Here is a 13,699-nt window from a genome sequence, read left to right as displayed (position 1 = left end):
TTATCTTAGTGTGTTAATACTTTTTTTTTTTAATTTAAAGGTAATCAGGTTAACCATTTACCTTCTCACCAGATGAACCAACAGCAAAGCAGCTTTCCAAAGCCTCAAGAGAGCTGACCACCAACCTGAAATGAAGAAATGGGATCAATTCTGTCTCCGCCTGACACCATATTATATCTAAACAACCAATCATACAGCAAAAAGGCATTCTCAATCTGTTGCAGTCTTTGCTAATCTAAATTCCAAACACCACTAAATGCAAGGGTCAATGTTCAGAAAGGTGTTTTGTTGCACGGGCGTGGAGATGGTACATGGCATGTTCAGTCTCAGGCATGGACACACAAACTGGCACACATGCACAAAACCATACAAACAAGCAGAGAAAGGGCAGTTACTAACCGGTCCAATGTTGACAAGGACTCAGTTTCACAACTTTTTATTGTATTTTTGGGAAGCAAAAGAAAAAGAACAAAAATAAGTGTGAGGATCACAGAAATAAACAAGTGAAATTGAATGACTCAGTCAAACAAAAGAAAAGCATGCAAGAAAAGATGATCATAAGAGCCATGCACTAAACACTCTGAAGACAACCCAACTGCCACTGCTTAAGATCGAGCTTAGTTTCCAAAAACCCCGACTGCCTGACTGGACTCATGAGGATAAGTTCAAAGAGTGGAGCATGAGGTAAAATAAAAATATACAACAATAACTGCATGTGTAATGAGTTTCCTAAATCTCTCTACATTCAGCAACACAAGAGACCATGTGAATAATCAAATATTTCTGAAAATTCTACATAAATTCGCACTGAATCAATGGAAAGAGGACAGATGTCACAGTCAATCTGCATGTTAAATCCTAACTGTGCCGACACACAAAGCAGTTCTTCCAGGAAACTGAAATGTTGCAATCTCAACAATTAATTCAATTCTGCATGGAAATTCAAGGACATTTGTTGAATGTAAATAAATTGCTGCAATTGCAACATTTAAACTTCCTGGAGGGACTGACCAAGAGCCTTATAAGTGACACAAGCTACATTACAAAGCCAATGTTGACTGCTGACTTTGTAATCAAGTCACGCACTACCTCAACAACAAGAAGCTGAGTGGCGCTAGACCCAACAACTTGTGTTGACCGACAAGGAATCAAAGTGTGAAGCCCATACCTCTCTAGCACAGTGCCGCCGGTTGTGGTTGGGGTGGCTATGTCTCCGTCGGAGGTGCCGTTGCCCTGGTTGAGGCTGGGACTGCAGACATTGTTCACTGAGGCAGAGGAAAAGTCCTCTGGTGGATCCTCCGGCCAGCCGAACTGCTCTTTAGTTTTACCGTAGATCTTGATGGAGTCGAGCATCGTGACTCCAGCCGGGTCTGCAGACGCTCCAACTGCACAAAGACGAACAAGGAAATAAACTGCATCAGAACATGGTTCCAAACAACATTTTAGCAAGTTCAGTAAGAATGAATATTGAAATTGATTTACACACAAATACACATGCATAAAAAAAAAAAAAAAAACCTTACTAAATATGGACAACTTCTTGTCAGCCTGCAAAGCCTCTTCTCTGGTGAAGGGGAAATCGAACCAACGGGCTCTCGTCAGGTTTATCTGCATGGTGCGGCCCAGGACTTCCACATAGGAAGGAGCCCTCTCGATGGCCTGAGTGCCCACCTGCACCCGCATGCCAGTCATCACCATTGAGGTGTTGTTGTTCACTGCTTCCACTGTGAATCCCCCGGGCTGGGAGCAGAGACAGGAAAATAAGGAATGGCGCTCATGGCAACAGTTCAATTACTACAGCATAAAAAGGTTGAGTTTAAATATCCAGGCAGACATATCAATATTCACTGATCTAAGTCAACCCAAAACAACAAATTTTGTAATCATCATCACAGTCCCAGTAGCTGGTGCAGGGATGGTGGACAACAGCAATTCTTTACACAGGCAGAGCTTTTGTTACAAAAAAAAAAAAACCAAAACAAAAAAGAAAAACAAACAAACAAACTCAATGCCATTACCTTGGTGTTGGCGACATACATCCCCGTAGAGTTGAGCCTGTGTTTAATCTGCTGTCCATTGTAGACCTGCAGTAAGTCATTACCGCCAAACTCCACCTCTGTCAGCTGCTGGTTGTGTTCGAAGAAGTCCACTGGGAAGGTCACCTGACTGGAGGTCCGGGTAGCTTTAAAGAGGGATACATTTTTAAAAAAATTATACAAACAAGCTACTGAAAAGTCAACAAACCTCATATCTGAGGTCCATGTGTCTGTTGGTATTTTGTGATGCCGTTCCTCAAGGTAACAGACAGAAGGCAAAAGCCTGTAGGCATTTACCACTTAAACACAAACACCTGACCTTTTGTTTCAGAAAAAAACTTTGAATCGAAATACCAAAACCATAATTTTATGCTTCAAAGTCATTAGCATACAGCCTTGATACTGACATCAACTTGCTTACAGGTGAGATAATACAAAGAGTAGTATTACTGAAAATGAGTCGGGAACTCACTGGCAGCGGCCGCTTTTCGTTTGCGGACCGGCTTCATGATGCTGATGCCGCAGCTGGGCTGCAGCGAGGGCTGGAGCCAGTACGAGGTGTTGTCTACATTTGCCATGTAGATACGGAGGCTTCCATCCTCACACAGCAGAATCATGGTGGTTCTCTGCTGCTCATTGCTGGCAGTGTGTCGAATGGCTACCATGTCTTGAATCTGGAAGAAAGAAACCAGAAAAACAATGTTAACCGCAGTCAAACAACAGCGACAAATAAAACTTCCTTCATATGCACATGAGCATCACCTTCGCCTTTGCTGGAAGAGTTTTGATCTCTTGGATGAGCAGCGTGTCAGGCTTGACCATAATAACCAGCGGTATCCCAGTTGTCTGTTGCACACAGCAAACCAAGCCTGGGTGGTTCATGACCTCAGACCACTGGCACAGAGCGGGGGACATCTTACTGCTGCCTCCATTGGAACTGCAAACCACAACAAGATCATGTTAGTTCGTAAAAATAGTAACACAGCGGAAGGGGAAAGAGTCGAGACTGTATATGTGGTGTGAAAGAAGCATTACCCCTTGATGTTGATGGGGAAAAGTCTCTGCACCTCGGTCGTGCTGCGGCTCACTGTGGCAGCAAAGGACTTTCCTTGGCTGTAGCTGAAGAAAAGCATCTGAAGGACGTGGGAGTAATAGACAGACACTCCTCCGCCTGCTACCTGCCCACTGCTATCCTGGAGTTACAAAGAAAAAAATGCTGTCAGTATTGAAGTTCCACATTTTCATAAAAACCTCAAATACTAACATGAGACAGTTCCAGATACCTTCAGATCTTCATGGATGATTTCCAGGACATTTGTGACATAGAACGGACCGTGTTGAGCGCTGCTGGACTCATCCATGACCTGGGTGTACATGTAGCCCGCTGACGACATGATGGCGATGATGTTCTTCCCCTCTTCATTAAACAGGAATGTAGCATCACGGATTTTTGAGCTCGGCAGCAGGAAGTAGTACATGGGACTCAGGGCATCGACCGACAAGTCGTAGACCTGTTTGTCAGGGAGGCAAAGCAATACATATAAATGTTACATGATAACTCATTTCCCAATCACAAAGAAAACCTGCATAAAAAACTAAATGCTGCATCCAACATTAACTGCAAGTGAATATTTACCTTAACGAAGTCGGCAGTGATGATGGCCAGTTCCGTCTGTGAGCCTGGTAGCCAGATGGCTTTGATAATGAAGTTGCCTGTGGCCAGTTGCGGGTGCAACACCAGATGATCTGACACAGAGCCGGTGCTGCTGAAGGTCAGGACATGGCAATCCTAAAAAAAAAAAAAAAAAGAGACAAATTGGTTACAAAACAATCCCTACAAAGTTGTTATGCAAAGACACTTTACATAAAAAAAAATGCTTAGATATGCAATAAATACCACTTCAGACTAGTTTTATTTTTTGCCATTTCATTTGAACATACCTACAACATTGTTCTGTTATTAGTGAACTGTTAAATGCTAACTGATAAATATGAAAAAAAAAAACCATTTTGAATTGAGAAAAAGCGATTTAACCTTTAGGCCACACACTGCCAGGTAATCTTCATTGCAAGGGTTGCCTGTGAGACTGAGCACGGTGAAGGGGACTGGGGCGGAGGCCAGACGGGTCAGGGTGAGCTTTCTTTTGCTGGAGTCGGCTTGCTTCAGGAGGGTGGACAGCTGCAGGACTGTGATCTGTCAGGTGGAAGAAAAGAAGAGACATCATGCTCAGTCACAAATGCAAATCATTGAGAGGCAAAACAAACAAATCATATATGAAAAACATCTTAAACTGCTTACAAAGAATCGATAGCAAATGGTACTCACTTTGCCCTTTTCATGGCTCACTGCGAGGTGCTGACGGCGACCATGAGGGGACGACAGGACACACATGGCGACTCGCCGCAGGACATGTGCACTGATGAGCTGGCGTATAGTTTGCCCCTGGTCACCACTGTAGTTCATTCTCACGTTCTCAAAAGCCCCCTCTTGAGAACCAAGGGTCGGTACCTGTGGAAAGCACCAACAGTTAACACTAAACTGGGGCACGTGAAGAGGATTTTATGATGTTTAAAAACACAAATTCTCTAGCTTCTCCTACCATGAGCTGGTCTGTCATCTCCACATTCTTGTCCTGAGTGTGCAGCTCGTTGAGGGCCTGCTGAGCCCGGCTGCTGCTTCCCACCGCCGACGCCTGCTGGAAGTTGGTCTGGATGGCTTCCATGAGAAACATGAGCATCTCCAGTATGACAGCGGCAGTGGATGACCCCATCTGCCAAGCAAACAGAAAATCAGTACTCAGTGCTGTGTCCAACAGATGCAAAAGTGCCAAATCCAGAGAGGAAAGTCATAAATCCAGAATAAAGAGACTTTCTCACCACTTGAGTTAACAACTCTTCCTGGCAGCCTTCAATACTCTTACACACACTGCTCTTCTTGGGCCTGTCTTCATCGCCAGGTTTGCCATCACAGATGGTGACTTTGCCCTTGTCGGAGGGCGAGGCGTTCTGGTGGCGGATCGCGCTCTCGGGCATGCGCAGCTCGCTCTGGAACGCAGACGACTCTTTGAGCGTGGAGCCCATGCCGCTGCTGGGGCTGCGCTTGACCAAAGCCTGTGGATGAAGCAATATGCAGAGGACGAATGAGAACAGGTGAACAAACAAACAACCTCAAGCACGATGAGGCCATCAAGCTAAAATACTGTATTTGACGTGCTGCCAAATTGAACTTAAACAGGCTAATCTTGGTCTGTTCATACTTAGTTCGCCCTTCCAAATGTCAAATGTCTAAAATACTTTAAAGGCAATCATAAAGAATTAGAAGATTTTAATACCACTGGGACATTTAATCATATTGATCTGACTTTGCTGCATGCCAAGACTTTATTATTCACTCACAGGGAAATAAATATTTACGTTTGCCAGTAAGAAAATTAAAAAAAGTCAGAAAAACGTGGGCAAAATTAATATGAGCAATTGAAATCACATCACCGACACAAAAAGGAAAGGGTGCAATCACAAGCACAAAGAAAGAATGGTGGAAGCCTATTGGTAAGGGAAAATGTCGTGGATGGATTTGCTCATGATCACATGCATATTCATACATCACTTAAGAATAACTAGGAAAACTGGCCTTTTCAGTACACAAGAATCTGACAACATACATTCATCACGTTCTGATCACGTGTTGCGTGACGCTAGCTATAACCCTGACCAAATGAAATGACTGGATGGAAGTCAATGGGGAATGACTTGCAAGCCAAAGTTACCGCTGTTGTTCTCTTCCCATGATGACCTGAGGTATTCGGTCTCACCTGGCAGCTGCCATCCTCTTTGGCACCGCAGTCACAGAAGAAAGAGCCATATTTGGCATAGGAGATCTCATGGTCTTTGTGACAGACCTTGGCGCACACTGTGCACACACCTACCCCATCCACCATCTTACAGGTGTGACAGTGGTACCTGCAAAAGGAAGAGGAAGAGGCAACGTTATGTGTGATGCACAAACAAGAATGGCCAATTGCCAGATCATGTCAGGAGACTCAGATACATCTAATATCCAATCGATCTGTGTGAGCATGTGAACAACAAAAGTTAAAAAAATCCAAACTACCCCTGGGCTAACAGACCAGCTTACTATTTAAAAATCTGAAGGCATTTCAGAGAAAGAACTTCTACATTTTGCTCCGAGTGTTTCTATACATTAGAGAGAAGGGGAGTTAATGCATCAGCACAAAAGACACAGATATCTTCTCTATACAATTTTTCTCTGTTTCTCTATTTTGGTGTTTGTTTTTGCTTCATGTCTTCAGTTAAAAAAAAAAAAAAGAGGAAGGAAAGAGCTTCTGGATATATTCAACAATAAAACAACCACAATAACAGAAACATCTTCTTTACCAGTGCTGATTCATGAATTCCTTCTGAGTAATGGTGAAAGTGCACAGTTTGTTACAGAGAGAGTCTTCATCCTGTCAAAAAAAAAAAAAAAAAAAAAAAATACACCGTTAGTTTACATTTCTGGTGCGCACTTCAGGATTCAACAGTCATATCAAACAAACAATAAAAAAACTCAAATAATTCCATACTGAAAGGGAGTGATTTCTTTTCACTTAACTCTAAGTAATCAAATTCACTCTGGGACATACAGCATTTGTTTCATTGCCTGAGATTACTAAAAAAAAAGCAAATTTGCCATTTCTGAATTCAAAACTTCACAAATTGCACTGGAAAAAAAGGAAAATACCAACTTGGAAAATCTTATGATCGATAAGAACACGTTGACAAAAACACCACATTTAAGAAACATCTGATATCTTACCGAGTCCTCTGCCTGGGAGTCATCCTCTTCCACTGCAAGCTCCTCCACCCAGTCCGAGTCGACCTCCATGGCCTTCTCTTCTCCCTCCATCAGCAGCGCTGAAGTGCCCTGGCCGCTGCTTTGCCTCAAGGCGTTCATCACATCAGCCAGATAGGAGATGATGTGGCACGAGCATTCCAGCATGCTGGCATGCTGAAATCCGAGGGGAAGTGTACGTCAATGGTTTGATCGTTTACATTTCGATATTGTAACACAAAACCCATACACAGAATTGGAACGCTGGGGGAGGGAGGGCCAAACGTACCTTTCCCTGGGACAAATTTGTGCTCACTTTTTCCACAACGTTCTTTTGTGTTAGGTACTTCTTACTGTAAAAAGACAAATCAATTTTTAATCATTAACACTGGTGAAACTGCTAATCTTGATTTTAATTACATAAAAAAAATAAATAAATAAACTGAGGTGGGATTCACGTCTCTGAAAGTTGTGTCTTACCATCTGGTCAGCCAGTCAATCGCTGCCCTGTGCAGCTGCAGATGTCCAGCCCCCTGGCCAGCGCTGGCAAGTGTGGCCATAATGACCATGAGCTCAGGAAAGCCAGTTCCATCGCCGTTGGTCAGCATGTCTGTCGCCATGGGAATCAGTGTGCTGAGCAGGACTGTGCAAACTCCTTCTCCAACCTGGCTATTGTCACGCACAATGTGAGTGGTGAGCAGCTGCAGGAGCTGCCGGTTTTCCTGAACTATTTCCAGCTGCTCCGAGTCCTTTGGCGGCGTGGCCGTCATCCGCGTCAGCCACGACTGCAGACGAGACGGCTCCACGCAGGCCAGCTGAGCCAGAGAGCCACACAGGCAGAGCAGGCTCGGATTTGGGCTTTTCTCAGCTGTGAACGACAACAACATAAATATGAGCAAAAAGAAAATCAATCTGCACTTTACGGCTTTTAATAAACAATTCGTAAATATTAGATTTTGATACACTTCTAAAGAACATCTGCAAAACCATTTAACAATCACACACATCATGCACGCTCTCTTTCCACAGCAGTCAATGTGAAACATTAATGCTTCAAAAATCTACTTTTGCCACTTTAACACCGTTTAAGTGACGTTTATAGAGAGAGGTATTACAAACTCATGGTCATACTTTGACTTTACAAGAGGACACTTCATTCCAACGGATCAATCTCAAACACACTCCATCACCTGGCAAGAGCCGACTTACTGAGCTGGAAGAGCTTGGTGAAGAACTTGAGAACTCTGTTGCAGAACTTTGCAGACAGGTTTTCATTGGCTGTTGCCATCATGATCTGGACGAGCTCGCCACTGGAAGAGAAGAAATGAAGAACATGATGTAGCTATATCAACACATGAATAGCTTTTGTGTTGTTGTGTCATTATTTAGGCTGCACATACCTGAAAGAAAAGAACTCCTCCATTGCCTTCCGGACCTGACTGCTTTCAAGCTGCTTTTCAAGGTACTGAAGGCATTCCTCGAGTACAGACTCATCCAAGCCACTAAATAATAAGAGGAAATCTTGAGAATGCAACCAACACGGTTTAAAAATAGTAGACATGCTAAAGAATATCAAAAGGACAGGACAGCCATGGAAAAACTCTCAGTGGATTCAAAATACGTTACATTAGTTTATCTTGTCGAACAACTCTTTTTTGATACTTAATTTTTAAGAAAATAATGCAAAACAGCAAAGTTACATCCAGCAGAAGGTAGAGAAATGCAAGACCAGTCAATTTTTGCAATTCTGGGCAACATGGATGAGGAGGAAGACCACCAACCAAATTCCTATCCTGTAGAATATTCCATCCACATTATCCAGAATGTTTCAAGATATTTCAGCAGTTTTCCCAAAAATGTTTGTACCTTGGGTCACTTTCAGAAAATGTGGAGGCGGTTTGCATTCCCACCATCACAAACAACCTTGCCAACTCCTATTTTGTCCACTACAGATTAGGTGAATAGATCTCACATCACATACCTGTTGGGGTCCGAGTGGTTGGCAATGATGTTGTAACAGCCCGTCACCAAACGCTCGTAGATGCGGGCGAGGAAGGCGTCCGACTCCGACGGGCCGAGGATGCGCTCCAGCGAGGTGCTGCTGATCTCAGCGACACACTCAGTGCTGCTCTCCAGGAGGAGGGGCAACAGAGTGCTCACAACCTGGGAGGGATTCAGCTCCTCTGTACTGGAGCAGCAAACAGGACATTATATTAACTCAAGAAAACCTTTTTTCCCCCTCCCATATTTTATGCATGTACAAGCACATAAATTACAGTAACAACTTACACAATGAGGTCTCCAGTGAGACGAACCAATGAAAGAAGGATGTGTTTCAGGGAGGAGGCCAGGGGCAAAGACTGGCAGCTCAGTGTGCCCAGATGAGCTGCTTGTATGGCACTGATGTAGCTCTCTGATGGTATGGTATCATTGGCAAACGCGTTTCGCTAAGAAGAAGAAAACACCAGTATTTTACAATTTTGATAATATTACAGCTCATATTACTTTTGATGATATGAGAATTAAAACTAAACTGGTCCTGAAATTAAAACAATCCAGAGCAGTATGGAACTATGTACTTCATTTAAAAGTGTGCCTAAACAGAATGACAACCACACTGAAATATCAGCAACAACTTCAATCACGTACCCATGAGCCGATGTTGGGGAATTCATTGGTGTGAACGCTGTTCCAAGTCTCACATATAGTCTGCACAGCCGACGGCAGGTTCTGCATGATACTATGTCCTGCAAAGATTCATTTAACAATTCACATCAAGAAAGAGTGTCCAAATAATTATCAGAGCAGTGTTTTGAGAAACATGTTCTACTACATACCTAGCATGTTGGCTTTGCAGCGAGTGGAGCCGATTGAGAGAACTGCAGCATAACCTTGGAGTTTTGCGTCGGTCAGCTTGTTCTCGCCCTCCTCTGGGATGTTCATCAGTAGGTAAGATCTGTTCAAGAGAAACTTGGATTAAAGTCAGGATAAAGCAATTCTGCAATTTCTTTTGAACACACACATGTTAAAAAATAGTTACTGAAACATGTAAAACGTGATGAATGTTAAACTGCAAGCTGTAGATTCAAAAGATGAAATTCCAAACAAGCTCCTTTCTCACCTTGTGAATGCTGTGTAAATGTCAGTGAGCTGCAGTGTAGCAGGCAGCAGGTTCTTCGTGATTTCAGCCGACTTGTGGGTGTCTGCCTCGATGGCAACCTTCGACAGGTGCTCATCTAAGGAAACCTGCACTTTGGAGATGACGGCATCCAGAGTATAGATGGCTTGCAGAGAGGGCAACTGATGAAGGGGCAAGATGACGTTTGGATCCACACTCGAGAAGGTGGAAATCTGAAAGAGAATCAATTGACCCAAAATTTAAGATTCAATTTCAATCTTTCAAAAACAATCACTGGTATTGCTGCAGCCTTTACCTGTCTGGCAATGTATTCCTCCGCCAGCTCGACATCATACTTAACAGTGCTGCACTTAGCAACTGTCGTCTCAACCAGAGAGGCTGCCTGGTCCGCTTTCATTCCCTGTTTCACTAGATGTTCCTGTAATGATCACAACAGATAATTCAACATTAGTGATGTTCAGCTGTAGAGGAAAAACAATTTTAAAATGAAAGGTAATGCGTTCAAGTTTTAATAAATCATTATGCCAAATACAAAGCAATGAGGCTTTTTGCTGTACTTAAAGGTTTCAACTGACCTTGATCCAGTTCACATACGTAGATACACGCAGACGCGACGACCATCTGAGTGTGTGCAGGATGTCACTCTCACTGGGGTCACTGCAGCCTGTCTTCAACTGCTCCATGAAGGTTTTAGAGGGAGGTAGGACACCTAGAATCCTCCAGAGGACCAGGAAGTAGTACTGCAGGGAGCAGGCCTCCTTTAAAGGGTGATAAATAAAACACTTTCAACAAAAGGGTGGTAATATGTGGTTCTCTGTCCTCATGTCAGGTCTGTAGAAACGATGTAAATCAAAGACGACAACAAACTGAACTGTTCGAACAATCAGCTGTATAAATTTACCGAGTTTCTAAAGAAATTGTTACAAAATGTTAATGAAATTTAAATGTGAACAGAAGCCATTAATAGAGCAGTGTGAGTCCAAGCTTTAACATCGAGAGGTGACAAACCACTCTCACATGTGTGGAATCATAAAAGAGGCCATTTAGGACTTTTCAAAGAGGTTATATTCATTACAACACTGTTCGTCACTTTCTGTGAATGGATCAATATTTGACATTGTAATTGAAGTCTTGAAAGAGGAACTGCCAGGGTGAATAGAGCACATGGCGGGCGATTCAAACAGTTTTGGGTAAGCTTTCCCCTTTTCCACAGTCCCCAGTTTGCTGTGTGTAATCGTCTCACCATTGGTGTGGTGGGTTTGCTCTCCTGTCTTCTCGCTGTATCAAACTGAGAGCCGGCTGCCAGCAGGGAGATGAGCCACGCATACAGTTCATCATATTTCACCGCTCCATTGAACAGCTTTGGAAAAACCTAAAACACAACGAACGTTTGATAATATAAAGGTGACCAAATAAAAATTACTGCCCAAAACAGACACTATCAGGAAATGTCGAACTTATGAAAAGTAGCGGAAAGCCTGAAACTATCCTTGTCTCACCTTGCTGTCTAGTCTGCTGATATCGTCCTCAGATGCTTCAGGGGACAGAACGCAGTAGAATTTTGGCTGAGTATTTGAATCTAAACCAAAACAAAAGGAAAAGAGTTTTATTATCTCGATCAATCATGAAATACATCTTCACAATATAAAACACATTTTGTACACAAGAAAAAAAAAAAAAAAGATTTCTTGGTTGACGTTACCTCCTGAACAGTGTTTTGCCCAATTCTCCTCCACTTCTTTGAATCCGTAGTACAACGGCAGGCTGCTGCGTTTGCCTCCCTCCTGAACAGAGCCTGGTCCGGTGGATGGTGGAGTGAGGAGGTTGTACTGCACCTGTAAGCAATATCCAGGGTGAAAAATGGCTCCGTTTTCTACAGATGCCACACTACAACAAAGTTTGTGTTGCTGCTGTTCAAACCAGATTAATCCCATCCTTCAAAGTCATTCCAAAAGTGGAGAAAGAAACATGAATTTGGAAAATCTAATCCAGGAAATCCACTTTTGAAAGAGCACTAACCTGTTCAAACAGATATAGCGGGGCCTTCGAGTAGTGGCGCAGCAGGTAGTCAAAGACCAGCAGCAGGCGGGCAAGGTTTAGAGGCACAGCCTTCAGCTGAGACTCTCTGCTCTGGGCCACTTCAGTGATGGCCTGAGTGACCATGGTGAGGACTGAGCGACGACCACGCTCCGACAGATTGTGGAAAAGCAGCAGCAGGAGCTGGAGGTGTTCCACGTTAAGATCGTCTTCTCCGTGCATAGAACCCTGGATTGTGTGCTGCTTCAAAGTCCCCAAAAATCTGAAGAGGGCGGAAAGTAAACGCAATGCAGAGCCAAATTAATTTAATGCGAGTAGAGTAAGTATGCAAATGATGAGGGTAAAATTCACCAGGTTATGCTAAGTTACTGCATGTAAGGTGTGTTCTGCTGCTGCTGACTCACACCGTCGAGCAGCATGAAGCAGTTTAAAACGCCCCATTACACCTAACAGCCACAGTGAGGAGAAATGTTCTACCTTTCCCAGACTTTCATACACTCAGGCACATCTGGTTCCCCTTGCACACTCGCTTTGTGCTGCCATATGAGGAGAAGTCTGGAGAGGACCGATAATGATTGGGGGTGGATGTAGAGCGGCCAGGGCCCCTCTGAGAACGGAGCAACACCCAGCTGCTGAAGAAGGGTGCTCTGTAAAAGAGGCAGCGCAGAAGAATGAGAAAGCGTAAAGATCATGCCTGTTCTAAATGTCTTTATTTAAAAAAAAATATTAATAATAATAATGGGCTTAAGGCGTGTTAGCAATTTTAAAATTGTGATTCTATTTGTACCTGCAAGGCCGGGGATGGAAGATCTGAGGTTACTAGGGTGTGGTTGAAGTGATACAGAGCCAAGGAAAACACTTCATCTGAGGAGCCTGAAAGGAAAACAACCCCTCATACTCAGTAACATACATTCTAATCTAGCAATTACACTTTATCTTGTGTTTTCTGGACTTTTCATAACGTAAAAATACAGTTCTTTTTGTTTAACCTACCTTTGACATCCTTGTCCACGTCTTTGATGATGCTGGCCAGCGTGGCCATGTGTTGCTCGGTGAGAGACACGCTCAGGTAGTTGCGGATGAAGTTGTTCCGGGACTTCAGCATTGAGGTGGTGATAAAGTTCAGAATGCTTGAAGCTAAACTGAGAAACTATAGAAACAGGTTGGTGAGAGTTAGTAGCATGTCACTTACGGACATTGGTAACCTTGACACGTCATAACAAAAATGTGTATGGTCTACTGTGTTAATTCTAACTATATTATATTGTGCAACATCTGTAATCAGTCTTCACCAGCTCTGGATCTTTTCGGCCTGCTAAAATGTTGCCGTTCTCGCTGGGATTTTGCTTGCTGGGGCTCTTCAGTCGGGGAACGGTCTCTAGGGGTGGTGGTGGGGGAGGGGGTGGAGGAGCTACTTTGTCTTTGGTTGGCGAAATTGTCTCCTCAAACCAAAGCCCCAGGATGGGCTCACTGTCATCGTCTGTCGAAAGAGAGAACATAATTATATTCGACTTCTCAGAGAGACGGTGAAAAGACGTTCAAAACTTAAAAGGTGTTTGTGAGTGGTATCATCAAAAGAGAGAACATAAAAAGCGTTCCCTTGTTCACGACATCTACAGCACAGTGCAGGTGGTTGACAACAGCAAAACAACTGCA

General features: G+C 43.4%; 1 protein-coding gene across 5 annotated transcripts in view; it reads right to left on the bottom strand.

The window, feature by feature from the left end:
* ubr4 (ubiquitin protein ligase E3 component n-recognin 4) overlaps nt 1–13,699 on the bottom strand; it is a 42,152-nt gene that overhangs the window by 18,194 nt on the left and 10,259 nt on the right. For 2 of the 5 annotated variants that reach the window (XM_030118431.1, XM_030118432.1), the window contains exons 16-51: nt 13,336–13,523; nt 13,037–13,193; nt 12,831–12,916; nt 12,521–12,690; nt 12,026–12,305; nt 11,709–11,841; nt 11,506–11,585; nt 11,250–11,378; nt 10,582–10,764; nt 10,302–10,424; nt 9,989–10,218; nt 9,705–9,823; nt 9,517–9,614; nt 9,157–9,314; nt 8,849–9,055; nt 8,268–8,369; nt 8,077–8,177; nt 7,348–7,735; nt 7,157–7,220; nt 6,853–7,044; nt 6,432–6,502; nt 5,804–5,996; nt 4,914–5,147; nt 4,637–4,807; nt 4,363–4,545; nt 4,072–4,230; nt 3,673–3,825; nt 3,320–3,547; nt 3,072–3,229; nt 2,799–2,973; nt 2,509–2,710; nt 2,019–2,182; nt 1,524–1,740; nt 1,169–1,385; nt 400–432; nt 62–125 (exon numbers count right to left, since the gene is read on the bottom strand). In XM_030118431.1, the coding sequence (XP_029974291.1) occupies nt 62–125; nt 400–432; nt 1,169–1,385; nt 1,524–1,740; nt 2,019–2,182; nt 2,509–2,710; nt 2,799–2,973; nt 3,072–3,229; nt 3,320–3,547; nt 3,673–3,825; nt 4,072–4,230; nt 4,363–4,545; nt 4,637–4,807; nt 4,914–5,147; nt 5,804–5,996; nt 6,432–6,502; nt 6,853–7,044; nt 7,157–7,220; nt 7,348–7,735; nt 8,077–8,177; nt 8,268–8,369; nt 8,849–9,055; nt 9,157–9,314; nt 9,517–9,614; nt 9,705–9,823; nt 9,989–10,218; nt 10,302–10,424; nt 10,582–10,764; nt 11,250–11,378; nt 11,506–11,585; nt 11,709–11,841; nt 12,026–12,305; nt 12,521–12,690; nt 12,831–12,916; nt 13,037–13,193; nt 13,336–13,523 (5,810 nt within the window). The remainder of the gene's footprint in view (nt 1–61; nt 126–399; nt 433–1,168; nt 1,386–1,523; nt 1,741–2,018; nt 2,183–2,508; nt 2,711–2,798; nt 2,974–3,071; nt 3,230–3,319; nt 3,548–3,672; nt 3,826–4,071; nt 4,231–4,362; nt 4,546–4,636; nt 4,808–4,913; nt 5,148–5,803; nt 5,997–6,431; nt 6,503–6,852; nt 7,045–7,156; nt 7,221–7,347; nt 7,736–8,076; nt 8,178–8,267; nt 8,370–8,848; nt 9,056–9,156; nt 9,315–9,516; nt 9,615–9,704; nt 9,824–9,988; nt 10,219–10,301; nt 10,425–10,581; nt 10,765–11,249; nt 11,379–11,505; nt 11,586–11,708; nt 11,842–12,025; nt 12,306–12,520; nt 12,691–12,830; nt 12,917–13,036; nt 13,194–13,335; nt 13,524–13,699) is intronic. The other 3 variants (XM_030118433.1, XM_030118434.1, XM_030118435.1) reach the window with 2 other exon arrangements.

The sequence above is a fragment of the Salarias fasciatus genome, chromosome 20 (genome assembly GCF_902148845.1).
Source record: "Salarias fasciatus chromosome 20, fSalaFa1.1, whole genome shotgun sequence".
Lineage (NCBI taxonomy): Eukaryota > Metazoa > Chordata > Actinopteri > Blenniiformes > Blenniidae > Salarias > Salarias fasciatus.
Note: the sequence above shows the minus strand (reverse complement) of the source record. Positions and strands in the feature narration are given on the sequence as shown.